Source organism: Sinohyriopsis cumingii, chromosome 2, assembly GCF_028554795.1.
Source record: "Sinohyriopsis cumingii isolate HCF-2022 chromosome 2, ASM2855479v2, whole genome shotgun sequence".
Taxonomy (NCBI): domain Eukaryota; kingdom Metazoa; phylum Mollusca; class Bivalvia; order Unionida; family Unionidae; genus Sinohyriopsis; species Sinohyriopsis cumingii.
This window is the reverse complement of record NC_142962.1, coordinates 85071300-85092781: the sequence shown is the minus strand read 5'-3', so window position 1 is coordinate 85092781 and position 21482 is coordinate 85071300. Positions and strand designations below refer to the sequence as shown.

The 21482-nt window shown below is 35.2% G+C and overlaps 1 protein-coding gene across 1 annotated transcript in view; it reads right to left on the bottom strand.

Annotated features, from left to right (window-relative positions):
* LOC149805308 (uncharacterized) overlaps nucleotides 1–21482 on the bottom strand; it is a 471406-nt gene that overhangs the window by 444145 nt on the left and 5779 nt on the right. The window contains exons 3-8 of the mRNA XM_089934018.1: nucleotides 20026–20278; nucleotides 18117–18280; nucleotides 17117–17290; nucleotides 10201–10410; nucleotides 4947–4989; nucleotides 249–412 (exon numbers count right to left, since the gene is read on the bottom strand). Of these exons, the coding sequence (XP_089790144.1) occupies nucleotides 249–412; nucleotides 4947–4989; nucleotides 10201–10410; nucleotides 17117–17290; nucleotides 18117–18280; nucleotides 20026–20278 (1008 nt within the window). The remainder of the gene's footprint in view (nucleotides 1–248; nucleotides 413–4946; nucleotides 4990–10200; nucleotides 10411–17116; nucleotides 17291–18116; nucleotides 18281–20025; nucleotides 20279–21482) is intronic.

Genomic DNA, 21482 nt, shown 5'->3' with positions numbered 1-21482 from the left:
CCCTGTTGTGTTCACATGACACCATTTCATTCAGGACCAACTAGAACTTAGAATGAATGTATGTGTAAAGTCCCATAATAATCTCCTGAGCAATTTAGGAAGAGCAGCAATAACAATCTTGTGCTAAAAGATAGACAGCAGTCAGAGAGACAATGATTTAAGACAAAGAACAACAGGTCATCGATATGCTCTTTTGGTCTATCACCAGTAATGCTTAAAACTATAGTGAACCTCAGTTTTGTTTGTACCTGTGACATAATAGTCCAGCTTCCCACTACACAGGGCTTTGGGCATCAGGGTGTTTTGTAGAAGTGGAACTTTGATGACACATGAGCTTCTGGTCTCAAAGCACACACTCAACATCATATTGACCAAGTATAATCTCTCAGCTGAAAGGTCTTCAATTGAGAACCTAGCAAAGAAAGATGCATAAAGGGCACTGAGCAAGTTTTAGATGAAGACTGTTTTACAAGTTTTACAAGATATATTACCATCTACAATTTGTATAAAGTAGAAAGTATACAACACAAGGAATAGCATCAAACTTGCAAAACACTTAAACTAGCAAATTTTTGTATAATTTGCTAGTTTAGGTATTTCTAACAGCAAAGGGACCTTCATCAAATCACTGCTACTAACTGATGGGCATGAAAATGTTGTATTTGAGTCACTGGTTCATTACCATTAAGACCATATTATAGTCTTGGTCCAAATAAGCCAAACTATGTTACAACACCTGTCTCCAACCAATGAACAAAGCTAAAATCAGTGCACCTGCATGACATTTAAGTCGTTTTAAGGATCAAACAGCACATTCTATCCAATTAACAACCCAGACAAGGAAATATTAAAGGTCCAACAGGTGAGTGCTGGTAATACATGGCAGGTCTGCAGTCCTAAAAAATCTGTCCTGTACTTTGGTCCATCATAATTTTCAGACCATGACTAACTGCATGACAGGAAAATAAAGAAAATTTATAAAAAATAGAACATTATTTTAAGACACAGCACAACTTCTGCAGTCCATGTGCAACAAGTCTAACATATCTGCTGCACATGCAGAATACCATATTCTTTGAATCTGAACACTGGAAAAAATATTTGCTTCACTATTGCCTTTCTAAAGTTGCTGAAACTGGAATTTCATTCATGTATAAAGCTACACTTCATTACTTACTAGAATGTGTCCACACAACATGGATGATCCTGCCAATTTGATGCAACTGAAGAACATAGTTCAAACTCAAACAGGGGTCAAAACCATATAATTTTACCAAATAATGATGAAAAGCAAAATTTCTCTAGATCTTGTAAACGTAAAGCATCCTACAAAATTTGTGATTTGGATATTTAACACGGCTTTTAACAATTTTTCAGTCATATCGCTATGATGTCTGCAGTGTGGCAGATTATAGTGATGTCTAGCACAGAGGCACCATGCCAAAGACATGTGTCATCATGTCCCACCCAGTCACATTATCCTGACACCAGGCCAACCAGTCCCAACACTAACCTCTTAATGCTGAGCACCAAGCAAGACAGCTGATAGTACCATCATTTTAAAGTCTTTGGTATTACTCAGCCAAGGTCTGAACCTGCAACATCCTGCCACCGGAGTGGTCATTTATCATGGTAAGTCTATGACCACATATTAAGTCAATACAAGCCAATCTTAAACTAATAACCTTATAAATAATTTTTCATATGTATTTCTATACAGACAATCAAGTGACTGGACAGAGACATGTGATCAAACACTCAGCCACAACTGTTTACATTTCACGGAACAAATTCTATATGTCTGTAAAGATGTGGTTTTAATATGGATTTTATATTTAGTTTATGTTAATTTGGCAAAATGTTCAAAGCTAAAGAACTGTTATGCAATATATCACAAATTGGTTTCATAATATGTCTCCCTTAAAATGGCATCACATTCTTTCAGCGTTCAATGAAGGTAGTTGTCAACCTTCAGCAAGACCTGCACCATATAAAATACATACCAGATAACGTGGCAGCTGCAATTATGAAATTATCTGCAAAAGTTCACTAAATGAAAGTACTCTAGTTAAGTTCATACTTAAAACAACAACAACAACTTTGGAATGTTCTGGGCAAGTGTAAGTCATCACAGTTGAGTTTTTAAGAAAGCTATAATGGTGTGTGATGCACACATGACATCAGTTGGTAGACAAGATTTTAAGAATTACTTTCTCATCCATTGGGAATGAAATAGGCATGGCTTTGTTTCTGTAACTGGGCACCTAGCAAGTCACCAGGGACACTCTACAAGCATCAGTAACATACTGATGGAATATAAAGATATGATGGAAAAATAAGCCACTTGCAGGATTTCTACAAACACCCAGTCAGAGAAGTGAACTCACCATGATAAGACCCGAAAATAACATATGACCATGACAAGAGGGCAAAAATGGCATAGTGGTGAACAACTGCCTCACAATGAGATCAGGAACTAAGATCAGGAAAATCACAAATGATATAGCATGTGAAAATGGTTACACCACTTGTACCTGTTTATGATATTCCAATATCTAAAAATAGCTAATACATCAGAAATGGGGTCCAACTGAGAAAACCGACTCAGTAAATCATACCAAATGATAACTTCATTCTTGCATCCAGCAGCCAAAGTAACAAACATGGGAATTAAGGTTAAAATCTCTTGCAAATGATCATTTAGGGGAGGCTAATTTCTGCCAGGTTTCTTGGTTCAATTTTACACCAACAGATTGTCTCTCTCACGAAATGAACTACAGAGTACATGGTCAACTGTTACCTCACTACTTCCCTCCTTTGGTGATGCCAACCCATGTGGCTGCAAGGTAATTTAATTATAAAGATAAATCTATCTGTGACAACTTGAACAGTAGTGGTAGTTATCACACAAGATGCCTTCTTTTGGATCGGCACATAAATCCAAGATGATGACCCTGAATCATCTTGCAACCAGCCGACGTAACACTACCTGGCACTCAAACCAATCTGGCGAACAAATTACCCCGTCTAAATGTATTTCAACAAAACCTGTCACGTACAATCTCTTATGCATAACAATTACTTCTGATATATCTAGTCAGTTGCTCCTTTTTGGCACAAATGGAATGTTATATCTTTTCCATACAAATCAGACAGCCTCTTTCAAGTCATTATTTTTCATAAGTCTTTGGTTTTGCATGTACAGATTAGAATTTTGACCCAGGTGCTTGCTTGACAGATCATATAAAACACAGCAGTTCACCCTCTGTGCATTATCTTTTCACTTTACAAGAGATCTTAAGTATAATGATTAACATTGAAATGACTTTATCTGTATTGCATCTGTATTTTATGGAGTGTTTTTTGAAAATTAAATTAAAACCTACTCATATATGTATATATATATATATATATATATATATATATATATATATATATATATATATATATATATATATATATATATATATATATATATATATATTCATTCTTTTTCTATATCAATTGACCATCCAGTCATTGTGCACTGTTAGGGTCAAATTGCCCAACCCTTACAAATTTAACACAGACATAGATAGGTTGAGTTGAATCTGCTGAAAGAACTCACCATTCATCTTTGGATGCAGCTGTCTAAATAACAAATCAATTTTTATGGTAACACTGCACGTTTTAGGTTTGGATCAACATTTTGACTCTCCCTTACTGTAACAGACAGGTTTATATCTGCATCAAAATCCTGGTATACTGTACTATTTAAGACCAAGAATGTATCTCTTCCCTTTAAAGCTTGTTCATAGGTAATTGCCCATTCATATCATTTATACAAGAATTTACTTCTCACTCTTTTTGCCTCTGATGCAGATAATTTATTGTCAAACAAAAATGTAATCCTTTCATAAATTTATGTACAAGAAATATCAAATTTGTGAGCAGTACATGGTACTTACCTCAAAGGCTTCTACAACTGCACCTTTCAGTGTTATTTTAAAAATTGTAAAAAATGCCACACATCTCTTCTTCATTGTTAGGTAATTTGGTTAACTGCGTATTATAATGACAATCTCTGTCCATTAAATTAGAGTCTTATTTTATCGTATCTGTTCAATACAGAATTTTAAATTATGAAAACTGTCCTGGAGTTTTAAATGTTACATAATAATTTTTTAGATATAAGGAACAAGCAGTTTCATTGTTCCAATACATTATTATTATCATTTATTCTGTAATTTTAAGTCATATATCAATCATATATTGGTCTAAACCTAACTCCTTTGAAGACCACCTACTCCAATGACAGATACTTATATCCCCAAGCTCACTAGTTCCATTTAAATGTAATTTTTGTCTTTATTACTATGAAAAGCAGCATCACACGAACTAATCACTTTCATTTACAAATTGAGCCTAAACTGGATTGTATCAATAACACTGTGTTTCAATACTTTCATTTAAGAGGACATATTGTTTATAAACAGTCTATCAAAAGTCTGTCAGTTTTTTGTTTCACTGCTTCATCAAATTTACAGTTTCATTCACAATTATCATTATAAAGTTACTTTCCTTTTATGGGGGTCTTAATCACAGTCTTATTATCTACTACAGTCAGTGTTCCCTTCATTCAATTTTGGGCCATCTCTAAGTAGCAAATGTAAGTTTTATGTGCTCATGACCTAGATTTTGACCCCAAACATTTCTAAATGTATTCAATTATTATGCCCATATACTTCATACCTGTTTTCATTACCAGTAGCAGACTCTCTTTACAACTCTACAAACTCAATGAAGTCTTTGTGTTAATTCATATTCATCCTGTGTAGATTTATCAGAATCATGTTTCTTGAGTTTCAGTTACTGGGGTTCCTATATACCTCATATCTGCTCTCTGCAGTTCAACATTCTGGTATCATACACTCTTCACATCACTATTCATTACAATAAATACTTACTCCATCCTAACTACTCCAGCCAGATAGAACGTCTTCTTCTCTCCTGAAAAATGAATGCATTTGTATCATTATTATACTTCTTAGATAAAAGTCATGATCCAAAGTAATTAGGTGATCAACTTTGTAGTTGAATGAGATACTGATATAATCCACCTACTCTATTTTAATTAGTGCATAGCATGTGGCAACAAGATAGACTACTGTATATATAAAGTAAATGCAAATTTTGGGTAATTGTGGGTATTTGTGAGATCAACTTTCATTGATGCAGGAGATCTCTAATCTCCCAAAAAAATACTTGTCTAATGGATTTTAATATTTACAGAATTCATGGTTCATACATACATTTCATCAGGAAATTCAAAAACTTTTAAGGTATTTTCAAAGAAATGAATTAAGGAACACACTCTGGTCAAAGGTTCACCCCTCAGGAAGTATGCATCAGTCAGGTATTAAGTTTAATAATAATGGATACCACCTCATCACTGCGATCATCACTAATGATCAATAGTAATCTCCAAAGATAGGTAAGATGTCCTGAAACTTGTTTGTAGAATATACATTCTGCATATACAAAGTCCAAGTCCCTGGATGCATATTGAATCAAGGCATACATGCTCTCCCTGAGACAGGTATACTAGTAAGCACAATATTTGATAACATAAGTGGCAAAAAGGTGTGATCTGAGAATCAAAAGTGCAATTTGTGTATTATATGCCATAATTACAGTACACTGAATGAAAAAAATGTACATTCATTTTTGCTACTAACCTGTTTCTGCACCAGGTCAAAATATTTGGCAAACGTGGGCAAAATCCACATGGATTAGAACCAGAATACAAACACAAAAGATACTGACAATTTAAGAATAGATACCTTTCTGCAGTATAAAAGGCTGTGACTCTAAGCTTTCAACCTTATCATAAGGCCATCATCAGAGGAATGACTGCTGGACTGGAGTCATGTGATCAACTAAATGTTGACCATGTGACAAAATCCTTCTGTACAACAGCATAAGTCCCAATCCAGAATAATGGTTCAACACTGGCTCCCCCTCCAAAAACTTCTCATATTTTCCTCCTCAAGGTATTATTCTCTGTACTGCATACTCTGATGTTATATCTAGAAATGGTATGCCCTGATTCTTGGAAATGTTCACCAACTGCTGTCAGTGATTCCTTGTTGGTGTATTCTTTAACTCTTGTTTGTAGCAGTTTCCCCTAAGTCAGTGATTCTCAAACTGTGCCATGGCACACTAGTGTGCTGTGAGAGATTTGCAGGTGTGCCATGGGAGTTTTGGCAAATATTTAAAATTGCTAGTGTTTTGAAACCTTGAACATATCGATCGCTCTAATTATAATAATAGTCTAATAATAAATACATGCAGCCCATTATGCAATGTTTTTGAATTTTCCACGCTAAAATAATAAATACATGATGTAACAAATCAGACCACTACATTTGGCCACTAGGGGTGGCAGCTATACAATGTTCTTGTTAAATCTTTTCAGGTGTGCCGTGAAATTTTTTTAGATCTTTTTGGTGTGCCACAATGCAAAAAAGTTTGAGAAACACAGCCCTATGTAGTCTTTTCCACAATTATCACACTGGAATTTATAGATAACTTAGCCCTTCTTATTCAAAGGAGTTTGGTCTTTTGGATGTACCAAGATAGCAAAGAGAATTGTTGTTGTTGTTGTTGTTGTAGGGTTTAACGCCATTTTTCAGCACACGATAGGCTATACATGGCGGCCAGTATTAATGGTGGAGGAAAAACCCGGAAAATCCCAGGAAAGAACCACCGACCCTCGAGAAGCTACTGGCAAGCTTTCTCAGATACCTACATTGGAGCAAAGAGAATGTAGAGAGAATAATATTGTGAGGAGGAATATAAGAGAGGCTATTGAAATCATGGAGGGGGAAGAGTATTGAACCATGATTCTGGATTGGAACTTCTGCCATTGTTCAGAAGGGTTTTGTCACATGGTCAACATTTAGTTGATCACGTGACTCCAGTCCAGAAGTCATTCCTCTGATTAAGACCTTGTGAAAAGGTCAAAAGCTAAATTTTATAACCTCTTATACTACAGAAAGGTACCTCTTCTTAGTTTCATTGACTGCAAATAGCTGTAGCAGGTAACAATATTCATTCTAGAATGCTGACAAATTATTTATATTCTCACTTAAACCAGTCAACATGTCTAACTTTAGCCAAATGATCATTAAGTCCATAAATTCTGCATTGAGCATAATAATGTCCTCAACCGAATATTCTTCATTACATATCTGTAAACCAGTGTTTGAGTTGTAATTTTTTTCTGACCAGAATTTTCATCTACAAAACAAACCATAAAAGCCCATTTTGCTTAACATCTGGCACCACTTTTTTTTTAAAGTACAGACTGGACTGCTAACTAACTTGATTATCAGTACCGTATTTCATGTAATTTTTTGTACATGAAAAAATAATTATTAATTTCAGTGTACAAAAAATTATATGTAAAATAAATAATTATCATTTTGCAGTTCTGACTATGTACAAAAAATAAAAGGGATCGTACCTGAACAAATTCTACAGAACACACTACTCGACAACCTAACAGTAAGAACATAAAAAGTAAACATATATTTTCTGTCTCTTTCTGCTCTTAACTCAAGAATTTAATTACAATAAAAATAAAAGTACTCAAAAAATTTTTGTTGTTATTAGTGAATGAGAGAGAGAGAGAGAGCGAGAGAGAGAAAGAGAGAGGATTATGTCTCATTGTGAAAGCTCATCAGCATTTAGAGCATATGATGCTGTTATGTTGTGTAATGTTGGCAAAATGATAGTCCTACATCACATGTTATTATGTTTTAGTACGCACATAAGTCAAAACATAAATATCAGCATCAAGGTCTTACGTGTAGGACTAAAAAACAATAATTAAGATAGTTCAAACATGTATTAGATAAGGGTATTATTTATTGGCAAATTGTACACAACTATATGAGTCCACATTGTCAAGAAATTAAGTGCAACTTGTATTTTTACAGCAGAAATAATCTCATTATCAAATTGCAATAAAAAAATAAAGAACTTGAAATCACATTTTAGTTAATGCACACAAGCGTGTGCATGAGAGAGAGAAAAAATTTGTGTACAAGACCATATTTATTCAGGGCGTTTTTTATTTTGTAGCTTTTACAAAGAGAAAAAAGACTGTATTTTGAGTTACCTGACAATTGTGATAATCCTCATGTATTACGACCCTACTATATTCCATTATCAATAAACACTTCTAAATCAACAACTCATTCTTGTTTTAATTATGATGTAGATTGTCACAACAACCACATGGCTATACAGTGTTATTTACACAGTAATTAAACATGCTTAGCACATTGGTTATTCCCACTGAAACCAGTCTGAGGGCAAGAATCAACAGAATAGGTCAAATCAGCAAGGCTGCCCAGTAGCAAAATGAGGCTCTCTTTAAGTAAATGAAAATCTGTCAATGTGCTACTGAAGCCGTTGTCCATACAGAATTTGTTATAAGGACAAACAATCATATGCATTACTTGTTATTGAAACTTGCCAATAAATAGAAGGTATATCGTTGAATAGATTTGCAATAAAATGTCAATTATATCCAAGTCAAAACAGAACAAACACTTAAAAGATAGTGTATGTATATATATATATATATATATATATATATATATATATATATATATATATATATATATATATATATATACACACACACACAAATCGATTTAATGGAGTCCATGACTTTCACATTTACGATAGAAAATGACAAGGTTTTTATATTTTACATTTGTACGACTATAATGAAACAATAAGACTAGTTGACCAAGGGTCTATTGTTTTCGCTTAAGCATGTACTGAGATGTAATTTTTGTTTTATAAGAAAACATGAAAGGGCTTCTGAACTCATTTTAAAATGCACGTGGTGTTTTGTTACAGTGACAGACTTTATAAGAAGAACTAATAAACGATAATATTTAAAGGTATGGTCTGTGAAGTCCTTTGTCCATTTGTTAATAAACACTAGTAGATATTGTAATGACAATAAGAGAGCTTATGTATCAATCATTGTATTTTCTCACCAACAACTAATTATTAATTTTTGTAAAAACAAAACGGCAATACTGTATTGTTGATCTTTTCTGCAAACATAAATCTTCTTAGAAATTTTATGTCCAATAATTTAATGGATTTTTCGAAAAATACAAAGTGATGTGTACAAAAAATTATGATACATTTAAATAATTATGATTTTGAAAACTGGATTATGTATGAAAAATTAAAGGGTACAAAAAAATACATGAAATATGGTATAATGAATCTGTTATGAAAATTTTCACATTAAAAAACCCCATCTATTTTCTTGGAAATGGGTCATATACAGTTACTACAAACAGAAAATTAGGAAAGTACATATAGATTTAGGATGAACAAATTTGCTCTTATGGTATTCTTACGCAGTAGTTTTTCTTTATTAGAATATTATCAAATTTATATGAAGGGTGGAATTCAAGACATGATGATAAAAATGACAAACATAACTTTTATTGCTTTATTTTTTGTTTCTTTCTTAATGAACCAGAAAAGTGTAATCTATATACAGGTGAGCATATGACTTACTTAGGTGAAAAGAACATAACAATTATACCAAAAGCATAATTGTTGGCATGTATGTCAAGGGTCTACAGGTAAGATTTACAAACAGGTCGATACACAATCAACCCAAAGTCAAGTTTCAATCAAACTAATGACTCATATTACCAGTGCAAATCCTTAAGATCTGTTACCAAATCTGTGTTTGCAATGACTCCTATTTCACTGAACCTTTTGTACCCTAAGTGACCCCACAAGACACATAGGTCATATGACTGGATAGCATGCAAGTCCAAAGTGATGATTAGTTCATCATTTAATTTAATCTGAGTTGTTGATTCTTGCCAAGACTGCAAGAAATTCCCTGTTGGCCAAATTTTATTGCAAATATTTAGTAGTGTATTAAGAGCTGTATCAGGTAAGTGTTCCAAAAGCTAACAGCAGATATCAGCTGTTCATGCTTTAGAGACAGTGGTCCATTCAAAAGTCTTTAATCTCATAGTGAAAGGTTTATTGTAATCTCCAGCATTAGTATATTTAAAATTGAGATCTCATTATGTAGTGTATTCCATTCATATATAATCTTGATAGTGTGAAATCTTAGGTAGTTATACATATTAAGATACTTACCCCAGTCATAGTTCAGAAGTGAGATGTTGAACTGCAGTTCCTCTATACCAATACTGAGTCTGTAGGCACAAGGGTCAAGGTGAAGGAAAGTCCTGAATGTCCTGCCCACTGTATCCACGAAAGTACAACATTCTACTCCTGTACAAGATCTTGGAATGTGGCATACCATAAAGTCAGGCAGTGATGCTGGATGCTGATCAATGGCACAGTCTAAATAGAAAAACTAGATTTCAGTTTCTTAAACATAGATGTGATCTATATATGCATACAAAATACAATATACATATATATAAATTAGGTCATAACTAAGGGGATATATATGATTGCATCTCATTCTTGGTGAATTCTGAGACCCTCTGTAAACTGAACACGACATAAACAAAAACTTTGACTTGGTTCCATGCAATCTGGGTCATACAAGATCACACTCACTATATATACCTCCACCACTATAGAGGCAGGATATAAAAACTACAAAACTGTAAAACAAATTGCACTACTGAGATTGTCTGATATACCACATTAAACTAAAAGATTAAAGGTAGCATCCTCAAAAAACCAAAGGTCAAAGACTGATTCTCTACCAGCCCAGTTTTTACAGAAATCCAAATGAAAGATCTTTTCTATTTTGTTGTAATCATATATGATATTCTTGCGAAACTCCTACATAGCAAAGTTGGTAAAAAAATTATTTTTATTATAGCTGAGTTGGCATATTCACAAAATAACTGCAAGTGCAGAACACAATTTTTTGTTATGGCCTTGGACCTTGAACATGATATGGATAGAAGATCATTGAACTTCAATCAATGTCAAGATAAAACCACATGGTAAGTTTGGTTAAATCTATTCTGGAATTGAAACTTAAGGGTGTAAATTCTCCCCTCCATTTGAAAAAACGGGGAATTTTCTGAATATAGGATGAATTTGTTTAAAAATATGTTTTGTTCAACCAGGTCAGTACCCATGAGAGGTTCTACTTTCATCACAGAGCCAACGTTTATGAACTTGTATAGTAAGTTGGAGAGGAGGTCGGAAAAGTCTTTGCTTTGTCCAGAGAAGGAAGCTAGCTATTTCAGGTACAGATGCCTGTACTGGTAGAATGTGTTCTTGTTTACCCAACTGTGTACAAATTTTCCATTCACCTTCATATGATCGTTGCAGAGTGGTGGGCCTTCTGGCTTGAGCCATTCTCTCCTTTACTGGTTGTGAGAGCTGTTGATTTCTGAGGGCCTGTTTAATATGAACCAAATGTGCAGGTTCAGTAGCTCTGGGTCGGGGTGAAACAACTCCATCATGATTGTTTGAATACATGATGGAATTTCACTATTTTTTCAGGAATTTCCATTATGAGATTGAGGAGGTCATTGATCCATGATTTCTCCCATCTGAAAGGTGCAATGAGGAATTCACTTGCTTTTTGTATCACTGTTGGAAACAGAGGTGTTGGAGGGTAGGCATATGCATCCAGATCATTCTAATTTATGGATAGTGCATTGACTGCCCAGGCTTTGGGATCTGGGACATATTGACACAAATGCTGGGAGCTTGACATTCCACCCTGTCGCAAATAGGTCCACCAATGGTTGGTCTCATCAGGTGCATATCTCAGTGAAAACCAGAGGATAGAGAGAGCATTCCATCTGTTTCAGCTGATTGTTCTGGAACAAAGAATCTGCTATTACATTTAGGTATCCAGAATATGATGAACTTGATGACACCTCATTAGAAAGTCCCACACCAGTATGCAAAGGTCTGGGGACTTGGTTCTGCCTTGCCTGTTGAAACAAGTCACCACCACAGAGCTGTTGGAAAGAATGAGGACTCCCTTTGCAATTAAAATTTCCTGTCACCAGTCAAAGGCTTTCAAAATGGCCTTTATTTTAAGAATATTGATATGTAGATGCTGGTCATGGGGAGACCACGCTCCACTGGCTTCATGGAATGGCAGTAGTAGGTGTGCTTCTAGACATCTGTACTTGCATCCATACAGACTGTGACCTCTGGCAGTTGTACCTGAGAGGTATACCTGCTGTGAGCCAAGTTAGGTCACTCCAAGTCTGCAAAGGGTACCTCATATTTGTGCAAATGCAGTGAGGTTGGTCCAGTGGTCAAACCTTTGGCCTCAGTTGGGATATGAGAATCATTTGTAATAGATGCATATAATGGTGACCAAGATGATGAGGTCTGCTGCCATGTTCAGCATGCCACATGAAGGTGAAGGAATTCAGGAATTCCTGTGCAGATAGATTCCCTTGAGCGTAATGAAGCCACCATTGTCCTAATATTCATTACTCATTTCTGAGGGAGATGTACTCTTTTGACCTGTGTGTTGAACTCCATACCTAGATGAATAAATTGTTGAGATGGCACTAAGTTAGATTTGTCCTTGTTGGTGAGGAAAGCCAGATTTATAAGCAGTGTAAGAAGGGTTATCATGTCATGTTCTAATTTTTAACTCACCTGATGTTTGTGCAGAATGTCGTCAACGTAACTTGATGTTGCCACCTTGAAGATGGTCCAGACATGAGCCATAACATGCTTCATCAGATAAGTGAAGACCCAGGGACTAATGTTGAGTCCAAATGGGAGTGTTCAGAATTGATGAAAATGTTGTAGTTGAAACACAGGAACTTCTTGGAAGACCTTGTGAATAAGTCATGAAGATATGGGTTTTATATGTTCACTCTGGATGTGAAGTCTCTTTTTTGAATGTTCATTGTGACAAATCTAGTCACATTCAGCAGAAGAGAATTGAAGAAGCCTTCCTCCTACTAGGATGAATGGGAGGGTGGTGTGGACAGGATGTCATTGTTTTTAGAGATGGAGGTACCATGTAGAGAAACTTTGATATTAGCAATCCCTTCTCCTGTTTTTGTCCATTTTGGTTTACAAGAACCATGGTGTTTGACATGAGGAACTACAATAGGACAACCCATCAGATATTTGTGTTTGAGTAGTGTCAACTGGTTCTTTTTGTTGGTTTCCCAAAATGTTCCTGCATCAGGGTTGCAGTTAAGAGGCAGGATATTTCATCGCCTTAGTGGTTTGTTTGCATACCTCATCAATCTGGCCAAAAAAATATAGATAAGAGAATAATGGCTGCGATCAAAGCTTGGCCTTATGATCATCCTTAAAGCAAGTAGAGGTGGAGAGAAGTAGATCTCATTGTGCCAATTGTGAATTCTAAATGTCAATGTGGAATGGTGGAAAGTCATCCCATTCAAATCCCCTCCTCCTTGCAGTTACAGCAATGGCTAAAGTATTAAAGTATGTTGAGTGGATCTGTTAAATCAGGAGAAGATAGTCCACATACAGCCCACAGTTACCACATTGCTGATCAATTGTTGAGTGTCATTGAAAGATGTTCAATCACTACAGAGTACGGTTTTGTCATCCCCAAAGCTACATTGGGGTTTATAAATGAAAAAATGGTGTATGGCGAGGGAAGAACTGTCGATGAAAAGTTGAGGGAAGGTGTTTTTGTGAGAAAAAGAGATTGTAGACGCTAGGGTCTTTTAAATGATGTTGTAAATGGTTCAAAATGTCTGATTCTGCAAGACTGCAGAAGTAATTTGAAGAGATAAGATCAACATATACTGGTCCAGGTGATTGAAATGGTAGGAAGAGGAGGGCAGAACTCCAGAGGTAAAAGGCAGAAAACTTCTTCAATGGATGCTCTAAAGGCTGAGTCTTCACATAGTGAAATCAAGAAGTGAAGAGGGAGCCTAAGAGCAAGCATTGTCGTCTCTGCTTGCATGAGGTGAGGCTGACATCTCTTGAGCTGCCTGAAACAGACCAGGTGAAAAGTGTTGATGTCTGTCGCTGGCAAAACTCAAGGAGTGCCCTGAAGTAGAAAAAGAGATTTCCAATCAGTCACCAATTAAAGAATTCCTTCTACTGACGAAGGGTCAAGAGAAATGAGAGGTGGCATCTTAAATGGAGAGTGCAATGAAGAGGTATGTGGGTTAGACTAGTCTCCATAATTGCCAGTATACACTGAGTTCAACTCACTGTATGACAGGTTGATTTTCTGAGAACTTATTCTGTTGAAGTCTCTGTCCCTGAAGATCCCTTATAGCAGGCCTTGACAGATCAAAATGGAAACAGACTGTGTCTGTAGGGAGGATGTCATCTGAGTCATAATGTTTGGACTGTTTATGGGATGTTTGATCCATGTGACCAGTCCGTGTATCAATGAAGTAAAAGGATACTTTGTTTTGATCGTTTGCTCATTGTTTATCATCAAGAGCTGTAATGTGGAACCCAGAGAAGGCAAGGCCTAATGGCAGTCCTGTGGTTGTGACATACGTACTGGGGCTGTGTCTGCATAGATTTCTGATGTTTTGTAACTTTGTTGAATTATTTTCCTTATCCACCAAATATTTCTGCACTGAGACACGTCAGCATGTATGCTTATAGTGTCATCGTCTTTAGTTGTGCATTTCTGCACTTTGCCCATGGTCTAATCTGCAAGACAAAAAGAGCAGAATGTATAAACCTGTTGTAGTTACGCCTTACAGCATTGCCTGGACAATAGCAGACAAATTTACCAAAATAATTCATCATCTTACCTGTGAGAGATTCAAGGATGACCTATACAAGTAAATGCAATGAAGCATGGCATCTGGACAATAAACATATTACCAGAGAAAACTCACCTGTATGTAGCCAGTCATTGTGCAATTCTATGTATATAAAGAGTTTTCTAAAGGTATCAGGGACTTGCATGTTAGCATAATTAAAAGTGCAGTCCAAATTTATTTGTAAGGGTGCATAGGCTAACTTTGCAAGTACCTAAGTACAATTAAATGTGTAAAGATAACAAAGTGTGGATAAAATTGTAAAGGCAGAACTTTCTTGAGATATAAAGATAGACAAGATGGAAATATCGACTAAGTATACTTTCCTTGTGAAGTGAGAACTCCAAGAACGTGTATCAACATTGATTCTGGCTTTTGGGAGATCTCTCATGGTGAGAGCATGCTTCTCTGCATGAACAGAAGTAGTAACTAGGATATTCATGGGTTTTGGCACCAATCACTATATCAAGGGAAGACCACTCTGCCTGACTGCCACCTAGGTAAGCAGAGAACTTTTAGCTCTTTTAGCTAAAAGTTTTATCTGAGAAAGGCTGCATTTGCAAGGTAGTAATAGTTCTCCCAAGCTATTATTATTGGGTATTTAAAGAAGACACATGCAAAAAAAGTTATTAAAATGGTATCCTTTAAGATATTATATATATATATATATATATATATATATATATATATATATATATATATATATATATATATATATATATATATATATATATATATATATATATATATTCGAGGGCAGCCATTTTTAATGGTGTATTGGCATCATTTTAGGACATGAAGAATATATTTGAAGAAAGTAGGTATTGTTTTACCAAAAAAAAAATCAGTAAGGCAATACATTTTAGACAAGTGACTTTAACAAAATTTGTCAAATTCTGAAAGGTCACATGATCATCATTTTTCTTCAGGACCAACTACATAAGTTAAGAAGCCAAAACCACATGCCAATATGACAATTCCTTGAAAAGGGCAAATAATAACAAGATGTTCAATTTGATTACCACAGCAACCATAATGGACATCAGATCAGCAACAATTTCACTCAGGACCAGCTAGACATAATGAGTCACTAGAGCAATCAGATCAGGAGAACTATAACAATATTTTCAAGATGGCCACAATGCAACACCTTTTTGATTTAGAAGCAAATAGATATCAACAGTCTTTGTGTGTGTGTGTGTGTGTGTGTGTGTGTGTGTGTGTGTTTGGATTTTTCACGAAGCTTTAACAATTTTACTCATATCACTACAATGTTTACAGTGTGGCAGTTTATAGCAATGTCTAACATTGGGGCATCATGCTGAAGACATTTAGAATTGTGCCCAACCCAGTCTCATTATCCTGACACCAGGCTGACCAGGCCTAACACTAACCTCTTAATGCCGAGTGCCAAATGAGGCACCTGCTTGAAACATTTTTATAAGTCTTTGGTATGACTCAGCTGGGGTTTGAACCTGTGCCCTCATGCATCAGAGGCTTATGCTCTAACTACTAGGCTACTGGAAAAGTCATCTTTTTTATAGAAATCCCATGAAGATACAACCATCTGTTCAGGAGGATTCATGCCAAAAAGATTTTCATGATCACCACCACTCTAACCACATAAGATCCTAGTGGCATCATTTTTATTTAACACTAACACCATGTTATCTTAATCATGGTGGTCATAGCAACATGGGGTTAATGCTAAATAAAAATGATTAAGGATCATTGGTGATAACAAGATTTCAACATGGCCACCTTGGTGGCAATATTTGATATCCAAAATCATGTTCAATTTTCAAGCAGGGCCAGGTAGACATCATAATAAGTTCTGTAGTGAAAACTCCATATTACTATGATCATATATTCAGGAGGAGTAGGAACAACAAGGCTTCCAAGATGGATACCATGGTGGTCTTACTGGATATAAGATATGCACCATTTTCATTTGTGGGATATCAATCGTATAAGTACATCAGCACTTTTATTCAGCTCTTCCATAGCCACAGTTATTAGAAGACCTGCTGATATCAACAAAAAAAGCCAACTGGATTACCTGATTTCAGAATGCCAACAAATCAAATGTCTGACCTTTTTACAGAGAAGTCAGAAACTACTAGCAAAATTTGTCAAACTACACAAAGTAGAAAACTGTGTATCTTCAAGAGTGTGGCTATAAAGGGTGAAGAGTGGTACAGCCTCTAAGAAAGAGCCTTTCTGCACCCTACATCATTTAATTCTGGAGTAGTCCTGAAGAGATGAGCCAGCATTGTTAAAGGAGATAAGGATATATTACTGTTGTGTATAGAACTGTGTAGATATATGTTTACCTTTATTCCAACCATCCACAGCTGAAGAAAACGGGTCCACTGTATGATTACAAGGCTTCTGAAGGAGATAGGGGGCAAGTCCTAGTGCCTCCATGAGCTTCTCTTGTGCTAGTGATGTCAGCCTTTGCCCAATAGGATAGTCATTTGTTACAGTCCATTCAATCAGAGAAAACCCTGAAAAATGAATGATTGGGAGAAGGGTGGAAAGGAGACTCAGTGCAGTATCAAGCTTTAAGCAGCAAATAATCTGTTATGCAAACATATGGGATATATGTAATACATAAATTCTATGAATTCATATGGCCACTAACAGGTGATACAGCAGAAAATGACAAATGAGCATAGGATGTGAAAAATGAAATGAAAAGTATGTAAATACATATATAATAAGTTTTTGACATATTCAAATGATATAATGGTATCACCATTGTAGGAATGGAATAGAAAAATGATATATGCAATGTGAATATTTGGCTACTAGGAACATGTCTTAACATATATCTCTGTGCAAATGTAAGTCTGTACAGTTCACCTTAATGCACCAACAACCTCTCTCAGTCCATATAGTTCAGAGCATATGCATATGGCACATAACACATCTGCAATGGGAAGCTCCAAAGAAAGTCCTAATGATCTGGAAGCCTCTTGAATAAGCAGATCTGGTGTGTGTAGTAGCTAAGAAGGAACCTGAGGAAAGATTCTCAGTGTTGTTTAGGTGAGAAGTAGAATCCAGCATGAAAAATTTAGATTTCCTACGAAAAAATACAGACTTAGATATTATCATCCAATGGGAATACTCCCTCCACCCTTTCACAAACCACTGAACACTTAACTTTTAGCATTTATAAACATTTCAAGTAGTAAAAGCGTATCATAATTTCAGCATATCAAAATTCATATTTGAATCACTCCCTACCGATATTCATAAAAAATAACCTCTTAATGAGTAGCTGTCAAAATGAGTTTCATAATTATGTTGCGATTAGAATCAAGCCATTACCTGGTATAGTAAAGCTAGAATTCCAGTCACATATAGGTTTGGGAAGTCTGGTATTCTCAAACACTGGGGTGTTGATGACACACAGTGCATTTCCTTCCAGACACACACTAATGTTCAAATTCAACAAATACACTTTTTCTCCAGCCAGGTCATCCATACTGAACCTGATAGAAAAAGTCAAGTCAAAGTATGATTTGTTTTCTCCTTAAAATAAAGAAAAAAATAAAACAATTATTTCATTATGACAATTGTTTTATTTATTTGATATTTTCTATCAAGATCTGAAGCTTAAACTGTGCATGTTTACAGTTAAAACCATCCAAAAAAAACCTGTACAAAATTTGAGTACAGGAAATAATGAGATGAATAATGGTTTTTCAACTTTATACTTTTGGTGTTGTACTAGATCATAATCTGAAAATAATGTAAACTTATTCCTACTCTCATGAGTTCACTTGCATAAATCCTAAATACCATAAAACTACATAGCTCTTGTTTAACAGAAGCAAACTAGATAGTGTCATTACATCACAGATGCCCCTGCTAATATGAAGCAACTTAAGGGTAGAAGTCTAAGCCAAACATGGGCCATGACTTAATTAAACATTTCTGGAAAATAGTGAAATTGGATTTGATCGAGGCCTTCTTATATGTAAAGCTTTATACTAAATTCATGAAGTCCTCAATAATTATTAAACTGGAACAAAAATCAAAATGGATGGAACATGATATGATGGAAATGGAATGGACCAACATCAACAAAATTTCAAGTTTCCTCCACAGATATAATTGAAGCTCATAATACAAGAATTTATTCCAAAACTTCACTTTGTATGCTCTCTATTATTCTTTTCCCTTTTCAGTATACTCTGTGCATGGTATCTTGAGTAAGTTGTATATGTAAGTCATATTCTACTAGAATAATGGCAAATACCTTGGATGAGACATTTGTGGCAGCAGTGTTAGTTTCCTTTAGGAATAGTATTTTCCTGCTTGCATATTATGTTAAACCTTTGATATTAAATGTTGATATTGCATGTAAATGATTTGTAAAGAAGATGTATACAATAGTGCTATAATTTATTTATAATTTGACTTGGCATATTTTTTATTTTATCTTACTGTCTCTATAGGTGTCCTTTGCATATGCTGTATGACTGTTGGGAACCGGGAAAAACTCCTGAATAAACCTTTCAAAAATCATTTGTATTTAAATTCTAAAATGTTTAAACTTTAGACCAATTTGAAAATATATTAAAAAGGCATGAAAAACTATTAAGGTCATCTACATGTGGATAAAAACATGCATCATATATGCATCCTAGCTTAAGCTTAATTTCTGCCTAAACTGGTTATTACTAAATATGCTAAAATGGTTTTGTTATATAAAAAAAGTAGTAAAAAAAAGTTCAAGAATGTTTAAAACAATAACTGATGCAATCACCTTGAAATCTAATCAGGTAATATACCTATGGCTATGATAAATTATGCAATATTTCAGAGCTCTTGACAGTTTTTGTGCTATTTCACTCAAATGAATTCTTGATGAACACACATATAATATGCCCCTTTTTGTTATTGCCATGATAGCATACAAATAAAACATGAAAACCACTGGAAGAAAATAGCATGTGAAATTTGCCAACTCCTAGAAGAATTATTAAATCTGAATTGTTCAAGACATGTCCATATTCTTACAGAATTAACTGTGCAGATTTTGTAAATCAGTAAAAAAAATCTACTTCTGGACAAGGAACTACAATCCAATAATTTATGCACATATTACAAAGATAAAGTATTAAATATAAGATATGGCTGAAAAGCTCTTTTCTGTATATATTGTATTATAAAATATACAAAATCATTTCTTTTCTCATCTCAGAGACATTTTTTTTCTTTGTAACCCTACCTGATTCTTACAATCCCCTTAAGAAACACTTCCTGGACAGTGCCCCAGATGTAATCTACCATCATTAAGTCAAACTTCAGTCTTTCTATTCCCACAGTCACCATCTGATCACATGTGTCTAGGTAAAAGTACAAGTGGAAGGAGTAGCTGAGTGGTTCTACATCTACACAACAGTCCAAGCTGGTACAGGAGTCAGATACATGGCAGTTTACTGAGTCTGGTAAAACTATTCGAGAGGACAACCTGGGGCAAACTGAAATATAATGAAAAGTAGCTTACAATTTCAGGAAATGTACTTTTTCACCACCACCACAACATCCATCCACCATACAGCATGACTCTATAATTAGGTGGATAGAAAGGCACAGCAGCTATCTGTCTGCTCACATGTACAAATGCGTACAAGAGTAAGAACATGCCAGCACACTAAGTATCAAGAGCAGCAGTAAAGACAAAGTGACCCTGGCAAATTTTAAGCTTGGTGTATATATGTCCCAGAACTGTCCTGTAAATTCAATCTTATATCTCTCCAAGAAATAAAAAAATATGCATAATACTGAGAAGTCATTAGGAAAGTCAAGTTTTGCAAGCATGTGCAAAGTGCCTATGTGCAAACAGTCTCATTATTAACCTAGCCTCATACTTAATACTTTTAACCTGTGCATGTAAACTAAGTAGACAACACTTAATAAAACAAGATTAAAGTAAATGTCAGAAATAATTCCATATCAAACACAGGAATATTATCAAGTAATCAGTTTATCTCTTTATTTTGTTTATTCTGTTTAGATCATCATACTAAATGGGCACATTAGAAGCAAGGCTGTTTTGAAACTAGAGTTAGCAGTGAGTGCATCAGAGACCACAACACTGCACCCTGCAAAAATTAATTTGCAGGCCCTTAAATAAAAGACTTCTGTTGTAAAACCAAACTTTTAAGAAGAGTCAAGGGCATAAAAAGGCCTTCTCTCTTCTAAATGTCAATGTGGAATGGTGGAAAGTCAGCCCATTCAAATCCACTCCTCCCTGCAGGGTTAGAAATCTAGAAATGGCCAGATCCAGATCTACCTTAATGGGATCGTTTGTGATCTTTGTCATGAAGGTAGACAACAAAACTGGAAGTGGCTGGATGAACAAGATCTGGGGCCCCTCAAAACAACTTGGATTATGTAATCTTTTTGGACATAGGTTGATATAAATCTGGCAAAACTGAAGAAATCTGGTGCCCACATGAGGATTGCCATGAGGCATGTGAGATGGCAAGTCACTGAGAGGTGATGGGAGACTTGGGGGAGGAGAAACCTTTTCTCTCCCTCTTCTGAAGTTGACACACCATTCCCATCCAAATTATGACATGGTATTAAACACTTGTCTGTCCACTTTATACCAGACTTGAGCAGACATACTGATATATGTAATTTTCTTGTCAAGGCTAGGTACATCTGAATGATAAACAT